General features: G+C 40.7%; 4 protein-coding genes across 6 annotated transcripts in view; 3 read left to right on the plus strand and 1 right to left on the minus strand.

The window, feature by feature from the left end:
- The window catches only part of LOC139771300 (lachesin), a 50,888-nt gene extending 40,171 nt beyond the window's left edge, over nt 1-10,717 (plus strand). For both annotated transcript variants that reach the window (XM_071703961.1, XM_071703962.1), the window contains 6 exons: nt 1,650-1,896; nt 4,289-4,462; nt 6,666-6,794; nt 7,096-7,231; nt 7,496-7,653; nt 8,110-10,717. In XM_071703961.1, the coding sequence (XP_071560062.1) occupies nt 1,650-1,896; nt 4,289-4,462; nt 6,666-6,794; nt 7,096-7,231; nt 7,496-7,653; nt 8,110-8,468 (1,203 nt within the window). In that variant the 3' untranslated portion in view covers nt 8,469-10,717. The remainder of the gene's footprint in view (nt 1-1,649; nt 1,897-4,288; nt 4,463-6,665; nt 6,795-7,095; nt 7,232-7,495; nt 7,654-8,109) is intronic.
- On the minus strand, nt 10,718-11,618 carry Ksh (transmembrane protein 167A-like protein ksh). The gene is made up of 3 exons (XM_071703965.1): nt 11,458-11,618; nt 11,028-11,143; nt 10,718-10,938 (listed from the first exon to the last, which is right to left on the minus strand). The coding sequence occupies exons 1-3, from the start codon at nt 11,458-11,460 to the stop codon at nt 10,833-10,835; spliced, it is 225 nt and encodes a 74-aa protein (XP_071560066.1). The 5' UTR covers nt 11,461-11,618; the 3' UTR covers nt 10,718-10,832.
- Nucleotides 11,619-12,250: 632 nt separating this feature from the next.
- Nucleotides 12,251-20,513, plus strand: LOC139771303 (polycomb protein Sfmbt). 2 transcript variants are annotated; one of them, XM_071703966.1, is made up of 10 exons: nt 12,251-12,484; nt 13,186-13,454; nt 13,546-13,777; nt 13,916-14,112; nt 14,199-14,393; nt 14,465-14,729; nt 14,856-15,592; nt 15,682-15,937; nt 16,015-16,364; nt 16,446-20,513. In XM_071703966.1, the coding sequence occupies exons 1-10, from the start codon at nt 12,463-12,465 to the stop codon at nt 16,773-16,775; spliced, it is 2,853 nt and encodes a 950-aa protein (XP_071560067.1). In that variant the 5' UTR covers nt 12,251-12,462; the 3' UTR covers nt 16,776-20,513. The 2 variants fall into 2 exon arrangements, with proteins under 2 accessions (XP_071560067.1, XP_071560068.1); XM_071703967.1 differs by having other exon boundaries at nt 13,222-13,454.
- A 909-nt stretch (nt 20,514-21,422) lies between these two features.
- Nucleotides 21,423-24,546, plus strand: part of Crp (transcription factor cropped) — a 142,303-nt gene continuing 139,179 nt past the window's right edge. The window contains exon 1 of the mRNA XM_071703971.1: nt 21,423-23,194. Within this exon, the coding sequence (XP_071560072.1) occupies nt 23,109-23,194 (86 nt within the window). The 5' untranslated portion in view covers nt 21,423-23,108. The remainder of the gene's footprint in view (nt 23,195-24,546) is intronic.

The following is a 24,546-nucleotide window of genomic DNA, read 5'->3' on the forward strand; positions in this document are numbered from 1 at the left end:
TTGATTTATATCAGTATTCTATCTAACATTTTAAATCATCTTTAATGTGCATGTTTGAACGTTTTCTTGAAAAAAGATAACCTTTTATTACTATTTATTACACGATATGCTTCTACGTCATAACTCTACGGTCACTATTCTGTATCAATGCGCGTCAAGTAAACGTCCTCGACATATATTAATGTACGTCCTTAAGGCCAATTAACCTTGTTTTCAGCGATCAACCCCTTCGTCTGAGCTCGCCGCTGAGGTTGCGGCAAGGTAACACGCGTGTCGCGCAGGTGTATGGGTAACACACCACCCCAGGTTGCGCCCAAGCACGTCATGTAACTGGCCGCACGCGTATGGCCAGAGGTGGTTATATGGGTCGCACAACAGTCACTTGAGATTAATTACCAAGTGCATCGTTAGAGATAACGCGACGAAGGCTGGCGGCGGTTAAGTGAAGCGATGGTACCTAGATACGACGTTAAATTGAACCTTTCGTCGTCGCTGATTCCCGCAATGCCGCCGCCAACCGCACCGGCCCGACCCGGGGTGCAAGCCGGTACAATATGCGTACTTGCCTAAAAGCAATTACTGCCGACGTGCACACATACACACGTGCATACATGTACGAAGACACATACGTGTGCACTTGACGATAGCGCGCGATATAATATTGTTCGGAGAGCATCTCGTTCATATTGGCTTCGTCAAACCCGTAGCGGGACACGAGCGAAAGACGATGTCTGATGTTAATCTACGTGCGCGGTTGCTGAATATCATTATGGGTTATGCACCGAGCTATCCCAAGTTAATAGCCTGAATCAACTCTTCGGAAAAAAAATATGAAGCAAATGTGTACTAGCGAGCGATCACTAAATCTGGATTACTTACATCAGTAAATATGAATTTTCGAAAGGCGTTTAATATAAATTTTAATAACATATTAAAACATTTATTAGAAGAAATGATTATTTACTCATGATCTTATATAATTTTAATGTTTTTCTTTCATTTATAATAATGATGATCTTTGAGAAGTTGTAGCATTTTACAATATTCCTTAAGCGGATATTCTCCTCTAGTGCATCTACCCACTAACCTTTGGAAAATAAAACAGACGTTCGCGTAGTTCCATTAAAGTCGCGTAAAAATAACATTCCGCGACGGGAAGATAACTTAAGCGAAGTAACGCCATTTCTCCAATAGTGATCTTTCCTGTTACTTTTTAAACAGGAAGATTAGTTTCAAGTATCCCAGAACATTTATGACAGATGATTCTTGTTGATTTCAACAGAAAACTGTTATATTATCCTTACTATCGTGCGTTTCGCTGGTTAAAGAAAAAAAAAACGATATTAAATTGCGAATTTGTCATTAAATGATGACGCAGTGGCAAAACATCCTATACATTTACTCCGGTATTTGCGCGTCGTTATGGAGTGATAATTTATACCATTGCCGAAAATTCCGTTGAATTCTCAGTGAAATTTCACGTAAGAGGAATAGGTATTCATTCGGTGATTCGAATTCGCGCTCGGTGAGGAAAAACAATCCGTCCGGTTAATTCTTCCCAGTAATTTTCCGTTAACGAAAAATCCGCGGATCTCTCGTCATCTTTATGAAGGAAAGTCTTGATATCTCGTTGTCACTATATTCCGCAGGTGGGATGGCTACGTGCCGAAGATCAGACGATCCTATCGATGGGCGATCGCAAGGTTATCCAGTCGACTCGATTCTTCGTCACCCTGGAGAACGCCAAGACGAAGAACCAGACGCAATCGCGGGAGGACGAGGAGGCCACTTGGCAGTTGCATATTCGGGGGCTGAAGGAGGCCGATCGTGGCTGTTACATGTGCCAACTCAACACCAAGCCCATGTTGAGCCAGCTGGGATGCGTGGACGTCCTAGGTATGCATAATTGCACGCGTTACGTCGCATTCCGGCCGACCGGCCAGGTTTGCGGCTGTTGGCAGAGACGTCACGTACGCACGCACGCACCGCGTTTCGATTAGACTGGGCCGGCTTTAGGGCCGGAAAATATGCGTGCCTCGCCGCTGGAGCGGCGCGTTTGAATAGGCCGCTGCATATACACGTGCATATGGATCTCGCGCAATACGGAGATCCCTCGTTACGCGTGTTCGTGCAGGATAATGATGATGACGCGAACACAATGCGTAAGGTGTAATTGTAGCGTTATACGCTTGCTAATTTATGGTTGGAAGAGATTCCAATGCACCGACGTTAATTGACTTTAGAAAAGTTTGAAAATCCTCGGTCTTCAAACATCAGATCCCTTAATTCCGTCAAGGAATTCATTAAATAATTTGGCACGTCCGCCGTGGGTGAGTTATTCGAGCAAACTTAATTAGTAACACGTGTTTCCTTCCAGGAAGAGGATGTAATATCGATTCCGGGGAGTTAGTTTACAAGGAGCATTATCGGTCATATAAGAAACGCTAACGGCTGCGCTTTAATTTATAGTTTAATTAAACGCGATAACGAAGTTCGAAAGTCTACCTGGCAGAAAGTCTACTGGTGTTCGTTGACTTCGTCAGCTGATGGATGCTCATACTTTGTAGCTCGCAAAGATCGCAACTAAACTGTTTCTATCGAATTTACATTATCTTCTTTTAACGTTAATTATATCAACGTAACACGCGCAACTTTAATATTTGCTCCGTTCGTTTTATGTATCGGTAATATACTAGATGAAACATCCTCGGAGCCGCTTCAATTTCGGCAAGTGCGCGCAGCTCGTTGTACGCCGTTACGGTATCATAAAATGCACAATTTTATATCGCGCCGACGCGCGACGAGCCGACTAATATCATCTACTTTGTGCGTGAGGGAGAAACGGGGACGAGCCAAAGGATAAACCGGGAATGCGTTCCATTGCGTGCGTGCTTGTTCGTCGTCGGACACCAAAAAGCGGTCCCTCTCGCTGCTGAATGGAATGAAATTCCTTTACGTAGAAATACGAGAAAATGCCATCCCTTTTTTTTTCTCATCGTTCGACTCGTCTGTACGCAGCGTATGTTATATAGCGACATACTTCAGCTCTGGATCATTGTAATTGAAATGAATCGAACGACTCTTCGAATTGGATGGAATTCCATTAGAAGACCATTCTTCGAGGAGGGATCGCCCGCCGATATTTCATTTCCGTCGAGTGTGACGGGAATGATTTCGAGATGACTTTTCGGTCGTCTTCGCCAATGTCGCAGCAATGGCCGGGTTAAATTGTGTTAGAATGATCGGTAATGCCGATTCTTTATAGTCCGCGTACCTGCCAGTCTTCGTTCGCGAAGTTCCGTTTCGGCCGAAGAGACTCACATGAAGATATATTGTTTCACGTGACACGCGATTTCGATCCCATTTGTAAATTGTTTCTTAGACAACGCGGCGCGTGATGTCGGGTGAAATTTCGTCATAATTCTCAGACACGTGTTGAATTTGTTAAATTTGTGATAGAAGGACACGTGAGATATCGGGAAATTCGTTTCATTCCACGAAGGGCTTACACGGATATAACGATCAGTGTACTTTACATTTCGTATACACACAATGCAGTTTAGAAAACGTGCTTGTTACTCGACTGTTTTACTATTCTTTTTGTTATTTGCTTTACACATGCTCCCAGCGTTCGATATAGGAGCAAAATGAAATCAGTTATAATATAAAATATTAATTTAAGAGTTTCACGATTGTTTTTTCAAACGCCATTAAAATGTATGCGGAATTAATTTTCCGCATTTTGCATTCTGTACGGAATAAAATGCTCCTGTGGATAGCGTATTTAAAAACAAACACATATTAGTAATAGGAGATTAATTTCATAAAGAACGCGCATAAGGAATTATGTTGGTGGAAAAATTCTTGTTCTACAGTCATAAATTTTTGACAACGTATTCTTCACAGTCCTTGTAATTCACTATGATATATGTGTTGTGTGAATTAGATAGTACAACTATTCGTAAAATAATTCTTCCTTATCGTGGAGACATTTTGCGCAGGTTATTTTATCTTATTTTACTGCATATTTCATTTTAGCTTTATTTTAACGTATTTGCATAGACACAACATTCGTATCCTCGTATCTTTTTCGACGCTAAGTTTGGAGGGATCGTATAACTGTACGTCATTTTCAAATAAAAGATATAATATGTCCCAAAAAAGAATCAGAGATAATGATTAAAATGACGTGATAATGGTGTAAGTTTTTTGGCATAGTTGTTGTAATATAATTTTAAACGCGTTATTATCTCATCTGATGAAGTATTATTCGATCTCTTTCTTCCAGTGCCGCCCGATATCCTAAGTTCCGGTACCTCGGACGGCGAGGTCTCCGTTCTCGAGGGTGAGAACGCCACGTTGTCATGCAACGCGTCCGGACGGCCGCCCCCTCGCGTGTTCTGGCGACGCGAGAAAAGTGATTTCATACTCGTCAGGGGTGTTCACGATCCGTTGATACAAGGTAGGATATCGCTCCGAGATCCCGAGATCCAGGGTTGTCACTTTCGATCTCCGTAATTGTCGTCTCTTTACGTCACGCCTAACGTCATGTGAAACTGGCGTTTGTTCCGGAATGAAATGTCTCTCCGCGAGGAAAACCGCACAACGCGAACTAATTATTCCCGTTCCTATTTACATTGCGTAACATTATTGTGGATTTAATTGGGTATTTACTACGGGTTTATGCTCAATAATGATAGAAAGGAATTTTTACTCGAAACTTAGAATGAGAAGGGAAGCTTTTGCTCTTCTTTTTAGAGAAATCAATTTAAATCAAATGTGTTATGAAGGTTTGAAAATTATAATAAATAATCTTTTTTTTCTCCTAAAGTATATGAAATCGGTATAAAAATTTTGAAAAAATCCCGACTTTTAATATCTTCGCAAACGTTTTAATACCTTTGCTTATGCGCTATTAGAATAATCCCGGTAATCCGACGTGTCTCAATCAAATAGTCAAGCGTTTTAAAGGGATATGAAGACATCGTAAATTCACACACGTAGGTGCTCCCGATCGAAAGCAATTACGGCGGAACACGTTCCATCGAATAGAGATTAGTTTGTCCGCAATGACTTTCAATATCCTTCGGGCACGTCGAGTTCCGCTGCATTTCGCAAGACACCCGCACTCGAGGAATTTTGTGCAGTCGCGTGGTGGATCGCGCGCCGCGAATAGATCGACCGGTTGAAAGAAATACTTGCAACATCATGCGAGTGCCAGCGACTCACGCGGAATTAAACGAGTGCGCTTGTATAACTATTGACGTTCAATTGAAATGATTGACGTCGTGCTAGAGAGACAAATTTTAGCAATCAATCGATTTCCGATACAGCTCGATGCAGTTCCGAAGGGTGTGTAACGCATAATACATACTTTTACAATGCTTTTCAATGAAAGACTTTTATAAATTCATTGTATATATATTTCATTTATCAGTTATAGTTTTCGAAGCTTCGTATCATTGTTCGATGCATGTATATTAACCGCGATGTAAAATGTATATGTAATTTATTCTGATTTTTATATAGAAGAAAGGTTCAAATAATACCATAATAAACTATACCAGGCTTTTATCTTTTAAAAACATTAATACCGCATAGTAAAAAACTGTTATATAATATTAATATTATGCAAACTATTAATAATATCATCAATTATGTTAATTTATTGTTAATATAATGAAAATTATTGTATTTTTCCAGATATAATTTGCTTTTCCAAACTGTCACGTTATTTGATTAACAATTAATGAAAATGTGGTGCGCAATAATTAAATTCTGAAATAAAAAGACGTTATTTCCGTACTCGATAATGCAATCAAATATGCGACAATTGTTAATTTAATACAAGTGAGTATAGTGCTGTGCGAATTCGTCAGCTGTCAGAACAAATCAACGTATCTTGTATTTTTGATCGATCTTATTAAACTTCTGACACATTTTATCGCGAATATGGAACGACACATTCCACATGTGATTTATGTCGGCCGTTCGTTCGATAATAATATAATTCATTATCTTTCAGTTATTTGAAAAGCGCGTGCTACATACGCACGCTCAATGCAATTCCTCATTGGATAATGGAAATTGTAAACACGTAGCAAAAATATGGATTTTCAAAATTTCGTTATCATTTTTAATGATAAACTGTATTTCAAATATGATATAATAATATATAATAATATAAAATATAATACAAGATTGAAAATTTTTCTAATTAACTAGATTAGTTTATCGTTGTCATTTATGAGCTATAATAATAACACTTCTACTCGTTTCACATGATCAATCATCGTTTTCATCAATCATGCTGAAATACAAATATCGCTGCAAGTTTTATTACACTAATACAACACGGTAATAAATGAAAAAAATTGCGTATCTACATCTTTAGGTTTGATTAAAAAGTGAAATGAGGATTAATTAAATATTACATATCCCTTAGCAAGTTTACATATCCCTCAAGGCAGAAATATTAAGCTGAGCCACCAAAGATAGTAAATTCCAACGACAAATTTTGCTACAAATTCATATTCTGCTTATCATTGCGTGCCCCGAAGGCGTATTTCGTGAATAATTACTCAGGCCACGTTAACACGTCGGCTTATATGGTCGACGAGGGAGCAGCTTTCAACGAGATATTCATACAACGTACGATTTTCTAGTGGACAACCTGTCCGGCGAGAGGCTAGAATTAACCAGGGTAGACAGGAGGCAAATGGGGGCTTATCTTTGCATAGCTAGAAACGAAGTGCCTCCGGCGGTCAGCAAGAGGGTTAATCTAAAAGTAAATTGTGAGTACTTGAAAACGATTTATAACGTTTTATACCCGGCATTATCAAATCGAGATTGAAATCAATTGATAGACAGACAGGACCGTTTATCCAATTTAATGATTGTTCTATTATTGTGACAATAATAGAATACGTTTAATAACATTACCTACACTATGCCATTACATAGGAAATTAAATCGTTTAAAAAAAAAACATGTTATTTGCATTAGCAGAAAAAATGCAGAAATGAAATGAAATACAAACAACATATGTAAATGTAAAAATCAGATTATTGCTCTCTCATTTCTTTGCCTTTGCAGTCCCTCCTAGCGCAAAAGCACCGAATCAGCTGCTCAGTTCTCCCCTGGATACAAACGTGTCGCTAATCTGCTTAATCGAGGCTTATCCCAAGACGATTAACTTGTGGATGCGGAAGGAGCAAGTTATCATGAGCGGGTATGTACCGAGACAATATTGACAGTTTGGTCTACCGATCCCCGGGCGTAGTTCAAATCCGTTGTTCGACAATCTCCTCGGTGATAAGAGACAAAACGTTCCGCGTTTAGCAAATTGCTTTTTGCTAAATCGCTCCTGACCTCGGTCACCGCGATTTCGGATATCGATCCCGGCGGCGATTCCGGGTTATTCTAACGAGATGTCGAATAACGGAATCTATTTTCCCTATCGCGGACGTTAAACGTAAGTGATATGTCAATGCAGAGGCAGATACGAAATCGACGAGCGAGGAGACCCCGACGAGGAATGGAAGACGACGATCGTGTTGAAGATAAGACGCTTGGAGAAAACGGATTTGGGCGAATACACGTGCTCAGCCTCCTCAAGTATGGGAAAGGCCGAGGCGACTCTCAGGGTATATGGTGAGTAATCATATATATACATGTATACATAAGACGGAATAAATACGTCATCCCCTAATGATAATCAAACAAAAATCATCAACAATATAGTTCTGTTATATCTACACTCGAAATTCCAGTATAGATATGATTGGTGTCGCGCGTTACTTTTAACGATATTTTTTACAATAATATAAAAATAAGTAAATTTCAAGCACCATTAAAGATACTATTCTAAAATTTACTATTCTTTTCAATCGCAATAATAATTTAACTATTTTTAACAGTATATATTCGGATCTTCGAAAAGCAAAATATGATACATATCTACATTATTTAAATTTATTATTGACGGTTACGGATAAAAAAAGCATGACTAAAAAAACGCGTCGGTTTCTAAAAAAAGAGAAAGGAGACACGTCCGAAAAGCGAAGCGTCTCGGTTTACCCTGTCCATGATTCACGTGGATATTTTCAGAGATCGAGCGCGTAACCGTGCCCACCCGCGTCACCTCGACCAACTGGAAGCGACTGAACCGAGGCAAGTCAAAGCCCGGGCAAGGGACGATGGTCAATCGGGTTTTCTATCAGCAAGTGAGCACGCCGGCGATGCAGAAGAGCACGGCGCGATTGATTTACAACAACAGGTACGCGACCACATCGACCACCGCGGATCCGCGTGCTCCCTCAATCAAGGACCAGGGTAATGCCTTTAAGCACAACAACCACAATGACAACCACCAGAATCTCAAGGATCGTAGCGACGCGTCTGCAGTCATCGCCAGCAAGCGGGTCGTCTTACCGCTCTGTCTTGTATTGTTCTCGACGGTGCGATAAGACGTAAGGTGATGAGAATTACGAGAACGACGACCGACGATAGTTCTACCCCTTCGCAAAAGGAATTATTCTGCGAGCCATGGAATTGTGTTCGTCGATCCGACAGTGAGTGATAAGCGAAAGAAGCACTCACACAAGAAGTCTCGCAATCGAAAAACACGGGGGAAACGATTCTCAGACAACGACGACCAGGACTGATGAAAGAACTAACTCTTCCGTTTAATTAGCCAGATCAACGTTCTTAGCAGCACGTCGAGGAAAGATCGAAAGGGAAGCGAACACTTGGACGCTTTTACAGGGTAAGATCATAGGGAAGCGAACACTTAGACGCGTGGCATGGTAGAAACGGGGAGGAAGGAGGGAAGGGAGTCTGATCCGTTAATGCGAGCGAATGTTACCCGAGATAACCGCTGCGGATTTTTACGGAAAGACGCTTACGAATGTATTTTTTATGACCCCTTTATCCGTTGCTAACGTGCGAGAAGTTCGGGTGTGAAACGTGCTCTTTGGTTGGATTAAATATATAGCACTATCTGGATAATTTTAATTCTCAGACAGCAAAACACTTAGTACGGTTTATTCTAAGCTATCCTACAATTATGTTTATTTTTATTATAAAATAAACTTTCGTTCACATAAATTATTTGTTTTATTAGAATATTAATGAAATGAAACAAACATGGAAATAAACGAATAATAAATAAATAAATAAATCTGAAATAATAAATAGAAAAATTAAGTGATTGACACTTGATTATTGAACAAAATAAAAAAAATAGAAAAATAGGCATCGCTGTCTGAGAGTTAAAAATACGAGGAAGAGATTTTTATTATTCGAAGAGCGAATGATTATTTCTTTTTTTTTTGTGAAATTAATAGGTAACTTGGGGTAATTTTATAACGTTAGCGTCAAAAGCCTTATATATGCAGGGTGTCTATCTGAAATGAGCTGTCACTGTCGTCGACAACGGGTAAGAGCCCGCAGAATTTAATCGCTGACGCCGTGCGAATTGCAATCTTGATATGCATATATATCTCGTAACGACAGTGACGACTCAGTTAAAGTGAACATCCGTTACGTTGCCATTGTAATACGTCTTCATCGATGAATCACACGAACTTTCCGAGCAATTGTGCGATCGTACCCAAATGCAGACAAATAATTAGCATACTAATTTGTATGTAAGAGATAAGACGATAATATCTTTGTTTATTGTGATGTAAGAAAGCGAATCGATATTATACTTGGCATCATAGCGAGCGTTATCACGTCATATCCGAAATAAGATCCATATCTGTAGCACATATAATAGCATACCACACTTTAGGGAAATATTTATAGATCACTTCGGTTATTTTATGTATTTTTTTAAATTACTTGTAGACACAAATACTGTACCTTAATATATGTCGGCAATGAAGCAAGACCACGTTATAGGTATAGCATAAGTGGTTAAACGCGAGGAATGACCGATGTATCGCTTTTTAAATAAAACGCGTTAAATTTAACCCGGCTTTGCCAATTTTTGTATAAGATATGCTCAGCTACCATCAAAGAGAATTGCATACGTGCATTTCACATTGATGATACATGTATATGATGGAGTAGATATATATGTATGTTATGTATAAAAACACAAGAAAAATTGACACAGCAAATAATCTTATAATTTCTAGCAATACTACAAAGATCACTTAGTTAATGTTCCTCGCAAAACTATGAACCATATCTTGCTCTGTAATTAAGACGACCATGTAAAGCGATATCAATGTTCAACTCATTGTCAGTCAGAGAGTATTAAGGTTGGCAGAAGGGATAAAGCGATTTGACGATCTTAAATAATGCTGTAATGTCCATCAATACGGGATACAAGTCTTAGTTACATCGCGTGGTTTACTGTCGCAGAAAAGGTAGCATATCCCACACAGAGCAAAAATATGTTAAATGTACCTATCTAATGAACCCTGTATATCACAGAATGCTCAATATAATAACTTTACAATAACTATATTAAAAGAATGTTGTTGTTTATAGGAAGGAAAAATATATATGAGAATACAATGAGAAAATGTGCTCAAATTGGATGATATAGCTTTGGGGGGGAAAAAAACGTGTTGACAAATAAGAAAAAAAAAACTATCGTGCATTTAGCAGTGACGTTCGTTTTGACTTTAAGTCTAGCTTAAACGAGTGTATTTTTTAATGTATTATTGAAACGGCAAATATAGCTGTTTATCGAACAAACGGATATCAAAACTGCTTTTTATTTTCTCACATCTCGGACCTTAGATACATAAATATATTAAGATATAATTTTGGAATACACACCAAATGCATTGGCCAGGATGACCCATGTAGGAATGTTACGACCAAAATAAAATACTAAAGGCCATACAGACGCAGCAAAAAGCCACATACGGGCTTTTTCTTTCACCAATCCTAGCACATTTCCAAAAAGTACCCTGAAAACTAAAAATAAGAATTTATTAGATATATACAGAGTATGTATATCACATATATATAAATTTTTACGCTGCTTAATGAAAGCGTTTACGTACCCAACCTTTCCCAGCCGTTTGTCAAACAAGTTTGGTGCCAGCGATCTGACATAGGTACAGGTGCATATTAGCAACAATATTACAGTCAGCAGGCTCTGAAAATTAAATATGGCAGACTGCCAAAAAAGAATACGTTAGTATGTTTTAAAAAACTTTCATCTCTGAAATGTAAAGTTTAAAATGTTGCTCAAATGCGTGTCACGTAATAACGTAATGTCTTATCTGTTAAATTAATAGCAACGGAATCTCAATTACTATCTACTTCTTCGCGCCAACGGATATTTTTTCCGATAATAATAATAATCGCGCTAATTCAAGTATCTAGCTTCAGTCATGTGGCCAAATTGTCATACGTCAACGTCAACGACATTATAGGTTATACAATCCCAATCTCAAATGTCAATCACTATTCCAAAATGTGTATATTTACCATAATGTTGGGTCGCGCTCTACTCGAGAAACTGCAGGAGAATCAAGCTCGAGAAAAACCACAAATAAATCGTTAAAGATTCTCCCGTAAATTGAGTGACGTATCGTGCGACATCACTTTCGTACGGCGCACAACACCACAACGGCGCGCAACTCGATGCGCGTCAAAGTCCCCTGCTTCCGGTTCGAACGTTTCAAACTATCGAGCGCATCTATTGGTTATTCGTTCATTCGCTATACCGTTCGCCACAAAAACTTCCAAATCCACATTTCCAGATTTTAAGCTCGATTTTAATTATTAATCAGAATTTCATTATTAATCAGAATTTCCATGAAAATTTTAAGACTTTTTCAGAATTTTTCATAAATCTAAAATACGAGTAAATTCATAGAAGATATATATGAGAAATTTCTTTACATTTACTTTTTATCTTTTTCTACTTGCTACAAGAATTAGAAAAGGATAAACAATTAAACTAACATCGGGAGCTTTCCAGCAAGCGACACAAGTCGACACAAACGTCGTTCTATCTTTCTTTTTTAGCAATGAGTAACAAAGACAAAACGACACTTGTGTCGACTTGTGTCGCTTGCTGGAAAGCTCCCATTACTGCATTGATAGAAATGGTCATTAAAGATGGAAATATCGTTATTTACAATTAATCTCTAGAAAGCGCACTCTTCTATTGGACGACGATCTCAACATTGGACAAGTCCGCCATTACAGCTTCTACTGATTCCACCGGCAATTGCCCGGCCTGGCAAGGGAAGACGAAAATAGTGGGGGGGGCGAAGCGAACGGCCTACCGCCGAATGTTTTGCCCTATTGTTCGGGGATGTCGCGAAAAACGATGGATTTCGACTGACTTCAATTCGGGCGAGGCGAAATCCAAACGGTGGCGATGTGTTTTGCACCTGTCGAGATGGGACTTGTGCATTGCGACAAGCGTAGACTGCGGTAATACAGGTGGAAAACGTCGAGGAAACCCACGAACGACTCTTTGTCATGGACATGCAAGCTTCTAATGGTACGCACTTGGTTTCTTATACGGCACGATTCGCTCGCCGACCGGGCCGACGCGACGTTTGAAGTCTTCCTCTCGACGACGACGACGACGCGACGCTTCCCGGATCAGCCTTCGCGTTTACTCTGCGTACCGAACGCTCGCCCGGGAACGACTAAAGTTAAACGCGCGCGAGACACGCGACTGTACGTTAAGTGGGGTTAAATAAAAGTACGCTTCTCAAGACTTCCTAGCGTCGCTTCTCGAATATAAACGCTACCTGGAAATTTGCGCGAAATAGCGCGGCAAAAAAGCACGATCAGCGTGCAGCTCGTAATCCCGATAGCTCTCTCACGATTATGCATCGCGCGATAAGTGTATACTGGACGGAATCACGTTCCGCGGCCCGGAGATTGTAAATGGAAATTCTACGCGTGATAAGATCCGTCCAAAATACACGTCGACAACATTCTAAATGTAGCTCGAATAATGTTTAATTGACGATAATGCTGTTCGTGCACAGCTTCCACATGGAATATTGCTCCAGTAAAATCTGTCCTAAATTCTAAATTAAAAAAAAAATTTTTTTAAAGAAATAATATATATTACACATTCTTTCCTATGAACAGAACTTACGAAAGAATATTTCTGCATTAATGATTCGGCTAAAAAGTAACAATTGGTGAATCGTGTGAATGTAGGAATGGATATGTGTATGAATACAGTGTATACTTCCATCCCTGGATTTCCTGAACAACTAGGGATGGTATGGATGGGGGATATGATGATGGGGGAGCCTGCTCACGAACTCATGCTGGATCCTCGTCAAGGTGAAAGCCCATTTTTCTCACACGGTTCGCATCCCTATGAAGATCTCAGAAACCATCACATTGCTCCTACCACTATGGTACGCTACATACCGCAACAATTCTCAAACGAGTGTTCGGAACCCGACGAGGCAATGGAGGCTGTAGACGCCCATGAGATACAGCGAGTGAGTTCTGTCTTCGAAGAAGAGAGATGCAATCTAATTTTCACGCGTGTATTCTTAATATTATGATTTCCCTATTTTTTTTTTTTTCAAGGATTACGATTCACAATCTGAAAGGCCGGAGATGAGTGAATATTTGACATTAGAAGATTACATGGGTGATGAAGAACGAGAACAAATTGTGAGCAATGTGGCGACTCAGACCCAAGACAATCGCAATCGAAAAATTAAGCCCATTAAGCATCCAGGACTTGTTTTGAAAACACCAATTGCTTATCAACCTCATACTGATCTAAATTTTATTCCTATTCGCAAAGATGGTATAGGTAAGTGTAATCTGCAACAATTAGAGCTACAATTAGTAAAAGAAGAAACAGAAAAGGACTTAACGAGACATGAAGTTGACTTGACCATCTATATCTTCCTATCGTAGAAAACTAAAGACTTGAATTTTTATTTTATAGCTGTTTGTGAAAAATGTGGTGCTATTGGTGTAAAACATGCCTTTTATACAAAGGAGCGTAGATTTTGCAGTAGAGCGTGTGCACGTTCTTCAGAATACACAACACCTACTGCTGACTCCACATATAGTCCATCCCATTCGACGGATCAGCCAATATCTGTGAGCCAAACGTCCTTTAATGAAACAAAATCGACGGATGTAAGTTAATAATACTGAATCCACACTCAGGAAATGTGCGACGAGAAACAACACATTCTTATCCTACAAACGTTTCAATTTTCTAGGTTGTTGTAAAAGAAGAAGTAGATACCAAGGAATCTGTCGATCCAGAAAAGGACAAAGTTAAATTAGAGCCAGTAATGCCAGAGGATTTACCGATTAGAAGAAAGAGAACAGCGGAAATGGCAGGTTCTTACGATTGGACACCACAGCTTGTTGAACCTGGATTTTGCGCTGCACCAGTCTCTTGTTTCAAACATGTTAGTTTCTTATTTTGTCTTTTACATATGTAGTTTTGCGGATGTCTCGTTATATTATTATTTCTTTTTAGGCTCCTATATCAGAGATTTGGGACAATATCACAGTGGGTATGAAAGTAGAGGTAGAAAATACCGACTGTGATGAAGTATGCGAGGCTTTCCCAGATTCGTTTTGGGTCGCGACTGTATTACGTATATGCGGATACAGAGCTCTGTTAAGGTACGAGGGTTTCGGGCACAATGCAGACAAAGATTTTTGGGTATCGCTTTGTTCTAACGACATACATCCCGTTGGTTGGTGTGCCACAATTGGAAAACCTCTTATTCCACCTAACAGTACGTAATCGAAATTATTTCTAACAGAATGACAATGTGCGATTGAAAAAAATTCGTTGAAAAAAATTCGTTTGATCTTAGAAAAGTGCGCATGGAAAAATTTGACATATTGAATTCTTTTTTCAGCGATCGCAAATAAGTACAAAGATTGGAAGGACTTTTTGATGAGGCGATTAACCGGTGCAAGGACTTTACCGACAAATTTCTATAGCAAAGTGAACGAAAGCATGAAATCTCGTTTTCGATGTGGTCTTCATTTAGAAGTAGTAGATAAAAACAGAATCTCGCAAGTCAAAGTGGCGACGATACAAAAGATAGTTGGTAAACGTTTGCACGTGAGATATTACGATTCGCCGCCGGAGGATAACGGGTTTTGGTGCCACGAAGACTCGCCCCTCATACACCCTGTTGGTTGGGCTAAGAAAGTGGGACAGACACTAGATGCGTATCCCGAGTACTTGAATCGTGTTTGTAAATCAAAATTATCCGAAGACGACGCAACGGAGAATCTTTTTCATGTGCCAAAGAGTCATCACATGCATCTCACATACACGTTTAAGGAAGGAATGAAAATAGAAGCTATCGATCCGCTCAATCTTTCGGCTATATGCGCGGCGACGATTATGCAAGTTTTGGAAAAGGATTACATTATGATTCGCATTGACAGTTATGACGAAGATGCGAGCGGCGCTGATTGGTTTTGCTATCATTCGTGTTCGCCGTGTATTTTTCCAGTTGGCTTTTGTTCCCAACATGGTCTACCTTTAACGCCGCCAAAGGGTTATGATCCTACCACATTTACATGGGATGCATATCTAACAGAGACCAATACTATACCTGCTCCTATGCAATTATTTAATCGGGTAATTTTTCTATATGTTTATGAATGCAGTTTGTAGTTCTTCCTTATAATTTGTAATAATGCTAAATAAACTTTTTATCTATTTTTTAGGAAATTCCTCAACACGGATTTATTGAAGGAATGAGACTCGAAGCTGCTGATTTAATGGATCCTAGATTAGTTTGTGTTGCTACTATTACTAGGGTGATTGGCAGATTGCTACGAGTACATTTCGATGGTTGGGAAGATGAATATGATCAATGGTTAGACTGTCAAAGTCCAGATATTTATCCCGTTGGATGGTGTGATCTTGTCGACCACAAATTGGAAGGGCCGCGTGTACTCGTAAAAAACACTAGTCCTACTGGTACATACCATTTGTATATTTACGCATATATTATCCATATATGTATATTTTTTGTATTTATGAGTATATTCTCGTAGTAAAATCACCAAGAGGCCTTAAACGTAAAGCTAAGAGAAAACTGAAGAAAGGTAGCAAGATGTCTTGCTCCAAAAATATACTACCTCGTCAGAGCGAACGTATTAGTATGGCTCGCGAACGCGGGCGAGAATTGGAACCTGCTCAAGGAACGAAAATTGAAAGAGAGCGTGATCTAGAAAGTTTACCGGAACAGAGGAGCAGAGAGCCGGAAACGGCGCAAGAGCCAGCTGGACCTGACCAAACTTTACCTAGTCCCACTACTGGACAAGGTCAAGCATTGAATGACACGCAAAGCGAAGTACAGAGCCCTCCACCACCCAAGGAAAGAACCGCTACGTCATACATTAATGCAAGTATCACGACACTTCCACAAATATCTGAGAATAAAATTAGAATTATTATAGACTATTCTGGTTTATTTGATCTGTAGGTTACTTCAGCAAGTACTAAATATATACCAAGGCTAGCAGATGGTGTGCAAAGAGGTTCGGAATCTGGTGATTTAGTGCCATCTGAGTGGAATGTCTTTGATGTTGCACAATTTCTTCGAGTTAATGATTGTGCGACGTATTGCGATAATTTCAGTAAACGTAAAATAGATGGAAAGACATTGCTGACTCTCACTAAGGACCAAATAATAGACCTAACAGGTTTCAAAGTTGGACCTTCTCTGAAAATTTTTGATTTAATTCAGCAATTAAAAATCAAAGTGAATCCAGCTCAGGAAAGGTTGAAACTAGGATTGAAGAAATTATTATAACAAAACTAGTATGTAGTTAGCACTATAAATAAGTTCCATCATTACGCAAATTAGACATGGATTTACAGGTAAGGCATGTGAAATAATGATAATTAAAGTCACCTCCATCTCAGTATGGTTGCATACGTTATTTGTTACGTACTTTACTAATGTACTGAAGAAATGTTAATATATAGATTCTTTATAGTCTAAAACAAACGCATAAAATTTAGATGCTGTATGATTTATTATGAGTTAAGAGATTTTTTTCCATTCTAGTGCAGTTTAATTTTTAATGCCTTTAATGCCTCTGTTCAGATGAATATACAATGTTTATTAAAAATTATTTATTCACAAATTTTTTAATGAATAAATATAACAATTTTTTTCTCTCTGTTGTTACTTTTATTAAAAATATTTTATATTTATATTTATTTTTATACATATTTAAACCTCTTATATCGTATCATATATATCACATCATCGTATCATCGTATCGTATCATGATATTTTCTTATTAAAATATGGATATGTTGGTTATATAATGATAACCCAAGGCCTTGTCTTCTTGTTTTCAGTCTATAAGATACGGGATACGAATACGGATTGAAAACAAGGTCTTGGCGTATAATTTTTATCAACATCCGTATTTTTTTATAAGAAAATATCTTGATACGATACGGTGATCTGATACATGTCTGGACCCGGCCTTAAATTTTTTAAGGTTTAGCATTATATATTTCAAAAATAAAGTATTTAAATAATGGAATTAATATTTACTGATTTATGAAAATATTATTTTATAAAAATAAACCTAAACTATACGTAAATCAGTATTACTTTCTTAAAGTAATTATTTAAACATTTTGTTTTTGAAATATGTTAAACCTTTCACATATATATAAAAATAAATATAAATATAAAATACATTAAATATTTTTAATAAAAGTAACAACAGAGAAAAATTGTTATAATCCAAACCGACACAAAAATTGTTATATTTATTAAAAATTAATACTTCTAAATATTATCTAAATGCGTGTAATTTATCACACATTAATTTTATTTTTATCTACATATGTATATTTCATTAATTGTAAACAGATTTAAAACTATAAACATTTTATTAATAAAAATAATTTTCTATATTCCGCATTCATTAACTTATGGCATTATGTAAGTCAAGCTGGCAATGGAAAAGTTTGATTAAAATAATGAAATTTTATCAAAATTAATTAATTGTAGTTAATTCAAAAAATCATTTTCTGCTAATAGGAAAAATAATTATTCTTATAATAGGAAATGATGCGCGACTCCGTATAGAGCGATCAACTGACAGGCTAGTCCTGAAATCGATTTTCTCATTTTGTATATGATTCATTCATAAGAGATTGTTTAATTACAAACCATCCGTTGTATGGAGAAATATTTTAAGCCAGAATTATGTGTATCGAAAGCAACATATGTTGCAATATTCTGATAATAAACAAGATATTGTTTAATTTTGCTTCTAATAAACTAGATATTATTTAAATCAATTTTATGCATATACACATATGCATGCAAGAAATAAATCACAAATTCTACATAAAAACTGCACTCTAGAATGGACTTCTCTTTTTAAAATAGACAGCATCTAATTCTTTATAATGCCCATAGTATTGTAGAAAAAGATTGAAATTAACATTTTTTCACAGTGATGTCATACATTTTATATACATACATAAATATATATATATACATATATATATATAAGTATATATATTTATACCTGATACACATGTAAAGAAAATTCGATATACGTGTATTGCACCTATACATACTTATAAATACGTGACATATTTTCTGTAATATGTTTTTGTACTGAAGTTTTTCTTCTAACCATAGCATTATTTGTAAATCCATGCTGCACTGCATTAAAAATACGGATGCATCAACCACATATAAATCGTTATATAAAAATGAGTTTACTCGGATAATAAAAATAACAGTTCAAGCGCTGTGCATTTTATGCGTCGACAGAGTAAATAAATGCAGATATATATTAAAAAGAGAAAGCAACCGCAAAGTACAAAGAACATCTTTTTTTATCAATCCAATACCGATCAATGTTAAACTCGTTAAGGAATATGACGCAATTTTTTTTACGGAGGAATAATACTTTTGTCTATTTTAATCAATCTCAATTCACTCTGCACGTATGGCGTAATATATATGAATAAAATTGTATATAACTGAAGAGAGAAAAGAAATTGAGATGTGTAAGTCTTGTATATATTATTATATGTAGCGCGATGTGTTTAGCTTGAGCCATCTCCAGACCGTGACACAGGACGCTACGCACCATGTAAAAATTATGCATGGCTTATGTATAAGTTATAAAGTGGCTGATGCATGCGTATGACATACATTGTATCCATATATCGTTTAATCACCTCTAAGGCGAATCAAAGCAGTCAGATGAAGTTAAAGGATACCGGCACTTCGGATCTTAAACACCATTACGCAGTAATGCGGTTACTCGGCAATTATTTATTCGAAAGTTTGAAGTCTTCGAAACTGGACTTTTATTTTTTTTTTTTATAATGTTTTTCGAGAAGGTTGTTTCATAAGAATGTCTCATGTATGAATGGCCAATCAACACTGTAACTGTATTCCCCGTTCGCATGCACGAATCATCACAGAATTCTAACATGTTATGCAGAACGAAATTTGTATGTTCTAGATCGTTTTCACGCATCAAATCGTTTAAGATTCTGATCCTTGTTTATGACGAAATTTACCGCTAACTTTTCCGAGCCTCAGAATCAAATACATATGTCGCGATACATTACTGAATTGATTAAACTTATGCCATCGAACGATTATATTGTAAGGGCATTAAAGGGATTAAGGTTAAGCCTTAATTTATCGAATTCATTGCTCTTTTTATATGACGAGAAACCACGTAAAAAGTCTATTGCTCGTGCATTAAGATTTTTGTTTTTATATAAAATGTAGCGTAAAAACCAAGGACTTGGTTTAGAAGAAAATTACTCGATACCGATGCTTTTTTCCCGCGATCGTCTGAGATTATATCGTGTAAAACACGTATAAATTTATGTTTTAGTCGAGTAAGTAAGAATCACGCAACCGTAAGTACAAAAGAGCAATACCGACTATGTTTTAAAGCTCGTACCGTACCGTATGTGCTTAAATTGTAACTAACTCGAGATATCTGCGATAGCTATCTCAATACTTGAATCGGATTTACGTTCTGTGTATCTCGATTTCGAATATTCGCCATTAATTTTAGACAATCGCAAATTTGGACGGGCGTAATTAGGGCGTAATTATTACAGAAGACGGAAGCACGATCTCTCAGTAACACAGAATTTTCTATCTTTATCATTATCAACACTTAGAGAAGACGAAAATGTGCTGTAAAGATATTTAGTAGTTACTACATCTTACCCCTCTATGCCGTTATATTGTGACGTTGCATATCAGTTTCACTATTTGTACTCATCGCCTTTCTTATCGTGGCATTAGACTTACGAGAGGATGTATAACATTCCACGTTTTCACGAATGAAAAAGATTGTAGGCTATAGAGGGTTAAGAAAATAAAATGGATATTTGCCAGGAAAGATTACAATTATTGCGGGACTTTATTCTTTTTTATTGGATTCAAATATCGTAGGTTTCTATTAAGTCGTAAATTTGATATTTACATAATTAAATACGTCACAGTTTTTTTAAATAAAAAAATCATTTTATATTTCATGATTTTAGTGATATACCATACGAGATAAAAGACTATTCTCCGTAACGGATTCGTGAATCAAATGAGAAGCGCTAGAAGTTTAAATGTTCGTCATTTTCAATTTCTTGTCTTCCATTGAGAAAGTTAAACATGTCGCGAGACCATGTTTAACTGCCGATATAACATGGACAATATTTCCTAAGATATGCCGAGTTAAATAGCAATACCACAAATTCGCGGTTGGTAAAGAACTATCGGGATATCGCATATATTCGATAATCTCATAAATACCTGCGAATTAAATAACTAACCGAGTTTCGTTCCTGATTACCGCCGTAGGTGTAGAATTTTTTCAAACACGAAATACGATATATTGATCGGCATAATTTCTACAAATACCTTTCGCCGGTAACGCAGATATTTAATATCGTCTAGACGATAAATCTTACGTTATCAGTGGGACATAATTAATTAAGCTTCGTCCGCGGGATGTCGTGCCGGGTGATAATCGTTAATTGTAACAACGGCGCGCATTATAGGGAAGCCCGATTCATCGATTTGCCGTACCTTCAGAACTCTACAGTTCCTTCAATAAAGTCGCGTCCATTAACGGCGGCAGAGAACCAGAGTAACCAGAGACGATCATGCTCGCGTAATTAGGTATAGAGCCCGGCGTCGGTCGACACATCGAAACGCGCAGCACATCTCGTGCGAGACGCGTCGCGACGACCGGTGGCCTCGGTCGTCTACTCCTCGTCCGACGCCTCCTCGTAAAACGCGGCAGTGACGCCGGTGCGCGGTGACGCGTCAAGCGAGCGTCGGCCGGCGCGGGGCGAGGCGGGGCGCGGCGAGGCAAAGATGGAGCCGGGCGAGGGGTTGCGGGGGGGGGGGGGTGGTAGGAGCGCGGCGCGGTGTGGCGCGTTGCGTCGCAACGGTGGGAACGTTCGATGTGTGCGAGCCGACCGTAGCCGTACAGATGGTCGGCTACGTGTACGCGTTCACGCTCGCGACCGCGATAGAGCGCGGGTAGAGGGAGTGGGGTGACGGCGCGGCGCGGCTCGGCGCGGTGGTGTGGTGGGGGATCGAGTAGACTCGCGTATTCTATGGGCGGGGCTTTGGCCAGCTGGCAGATGTTTCCCGCGCGGCCGCGTCATTCCTCTAGCGTAAACCTACGCGACGGGAAAGTAGTCCCGCGCCGCGGCGCCGTGCATTTCCCGCGACGGGCGACGGGGGTATTGGGGGTAACCGCCGGCCACCTACGTGCGGATTTTCGCGCGCGAGTGAACGATCCGACGGCACCGAGCCGCCGAGGGGGTAGCCGGATTCCGTCGAGGCCGGGATCGTCGAGGATGAGCTGACGGGGGATTGGTCTGAAGCGAGTCGCCGCTCAGGGCAGAGCGAAGTGCGCGGCTTCCCCCCCGCTCGGGCGCCGCGAGCCGCCTTCTCTCGATTGTACGGCTAGGCGAGCCGCGACCGGCGAGGACTCTCCGAGCGTCCTGTCCTCCTCGAGGTGAGATTCCCCGCGAGCGTTGGTCGCAGCCGCGTGCGCGCGCTTCGGCCCGCCGATATCCGTCTCGCGCGGTTCATACGCGAAGGCCGTAACCGCCGTAACGTACGCCGCGGTTCAACGTACGTCGTCACGGACTTGTCACGCGCGCGCGCGGGCCATCGATGTGCGAGCGCGCGCGACGATTCTACCGGCGTGCGAGGGTAGAGCGAGTGTACGCGAAATGTCGCTCCGCGTCCCGGCGTCTTAATCAGACGGGTGCCGAGAATTCTCGTGTGATCGCGAGTAAGTGCAAGCCGTGCAAGGGAACTAGAGACATCGATTAGGACAGGTATCTCGCGTGCGATTCAACTTCGACGCGAGTGTCAGTTCAACCCGAGTCGTCGTTGTGTGACATTTCGTGGAAAAACGTGCGGGCGAGTCGTCGGCGGCGCGTTCCGCGTACCGCGAGTGAAGGAAAAGTGTCGAGTGAACTCGAGTGGCCGGAGTGCCGACGCCCCCGGTGGAGAAAGGAGCGCCCTCGGCCGCGCGCCCGCGCCCGAGTCGCAGTAGCGACGTTCCTGACGCCGGGCGGCGGAGTGATCCACGGCGCGCCGTGGGGGCCCTCAGCTGTTTCCCGCCAAAGATCGCCATTACAAAACGCGTTCGGGCGTTGTGTGTGCGCGCCGCGCGGAGCGTGTGGCTGTCCCGTGGACGAATCTCCCGTGCGTGTCGCCGGCGTTTTGCCTGAGGAGAGGAAAACGGGGTCGTCGCGAGGCACGGCGTGAGCCGGAAGTGGCGAGTATCGCGTATATACGTGCATCGTGCCGCGAGCGGAGACGCGTTTGATAAAACGCGCGTTGTTTGTCCCTCTCCTCCGTCCCGGAGTGGAGTGCGCGGTCGGGCGACCAAGTGAAGGAGCGAGCGAGCGAGCGAGCGAACGACGGAAAGACGGACGGACGGACGGACAGCGAGGCGAGAAAAGAAAGCGGGAAAGAAGTGCGCGAGGAAGAAAGAGTGAGCGATACGAAAAGATACCCAAGAGAGAGAGCAGCCGCGACGACGGCCGTCGGGAACGTGAAATTCGTTCGGCAGGGACTCTTGGTGCCGCGGACTGACGAGATATGTCAGTGCAATTTGTTGCTGACGATCGGATTTTGCTCGAGGAAATCGTCGAGTCGACTGACCAGCCGGAAGCTGACCTGTGCGGGTGAGTCTTTTTCATCTACTCTTTCCGAGAAAAGAAAAGAGGACGGGCGTTAGTGATAGTAGGTATAATGTGTGGCGATGGTGTGGCGTGCCGACTACCGCCATGAATCTATGCATGCGTGCACGTATATCTATATACGCATATATTGTATACGTATTACATACATATATATACCCTATACCCGCGTTTGACGTGACGAGGTTACATTGTGCGCTTCGTAACCGGGCAAAAAGAGACCGAGCGAGCAGGAGCGAGAAAGATACAGGGAGAAAAAGAGAAAGAGAGAGCGAGAGAGAGAACGCGCGAAAGAGAGACGAGCGGTCTTTATTGGCTCTCTCGAAAGAGTGTCGTGCTCGATCCGCTTATCGCCTCAACCTGTTTGCGAGAGCGTAACGTAGCTGCCGCCGTGGCATCGGAGCGGCGGCGGCGGCGGCGGTGGCGGCGGCGGCGGTGATGGTGGTGGTGTATCGGCATTGTCGGGCTCGCGCGAGGTGCGTGCGTATCGAGCCGCGCGAGAGAAAGAGAGAGCGCGGGCACAGCTGTTGAAGCCGGCCGGCCGGCCGGCCGGCCGGCGCCCGTCGCCCCGATATCCCAACCGCTGGTGGCTGCTGCTGCTGCTGGCCCGTTGTGATCGCGTCGCTGCGTCGGCCGCCGCCGCCGCCGCCGCTGCAGCCGCCGCCGCCGCCTCCGCGCCGTCGCCGCCGCTGCCGCTGCCGCCGCCACGGCTCCCCGAAAGCCGTTTTCCGCTGGAAACGCAGGGACGCGTAGCGCCGCGTCGCCCCGCGTCGGACCGGACCGGCACGGCGCTCTCGCGAATCTCCGCGCTCTCCATGCGTTCACGCCCAACAAGCATGGCGCGCGCGCGCCCGCCGCCTCGTTCATCGCTCGCGTCCGCGGCGGATGCCTCTCCTCCCTCGTTTTCGCGACGTCTCGCATTTCTTCCGTTACCGCGCGCGCATCCGCATTTCACTCTTACGTAATGCAAAAACTCGTAATTTCTTTGGAATATCTCTCGTTCTGCATATCCATTGAGATTGGAAGAGGATATTCGTTTTCTTAAACACTAGCTCGGATCGGAATTTATCTTAATTTTTCCTTCGGCATACTTTTTGTCACATTTTATGCTTTTCCAGCGTTATCTAGAATACGTTACAAATTTTTATTGTTTTATAAAATCAGCTTGGGACCCTCTTGGGTCACATCAAATATCTAGAAACTGCGCTATATGTTTAACGAGAGAATGGATTCTTTTATAACTTTAGATTTGTCGATAAAAATATACAAAACGCGAAGCACGCACAATTGTAACACTTAAAATTAATATTTATTAAGTCTTCCCAAGTACGAGGTTT

This window comes from Temnothorax nylanderi, unplaced genomic scaffold (assembly GCF_030848795.1).
Source record: "Temnothorax nylanderi isolate EJ_2023f unplaced genomic scaffold, tnyl_v1.0 TNYL_tig0038_pilon, whole genome shotgun sequence".
In the NCBI taxonomy this organism is placed as follows: Eukaryota; Metazoa; Arthropoda; class Insecta; order Hymenoptera; family Formicidae; genus Temnothorax; species Temnothorax nylanderi.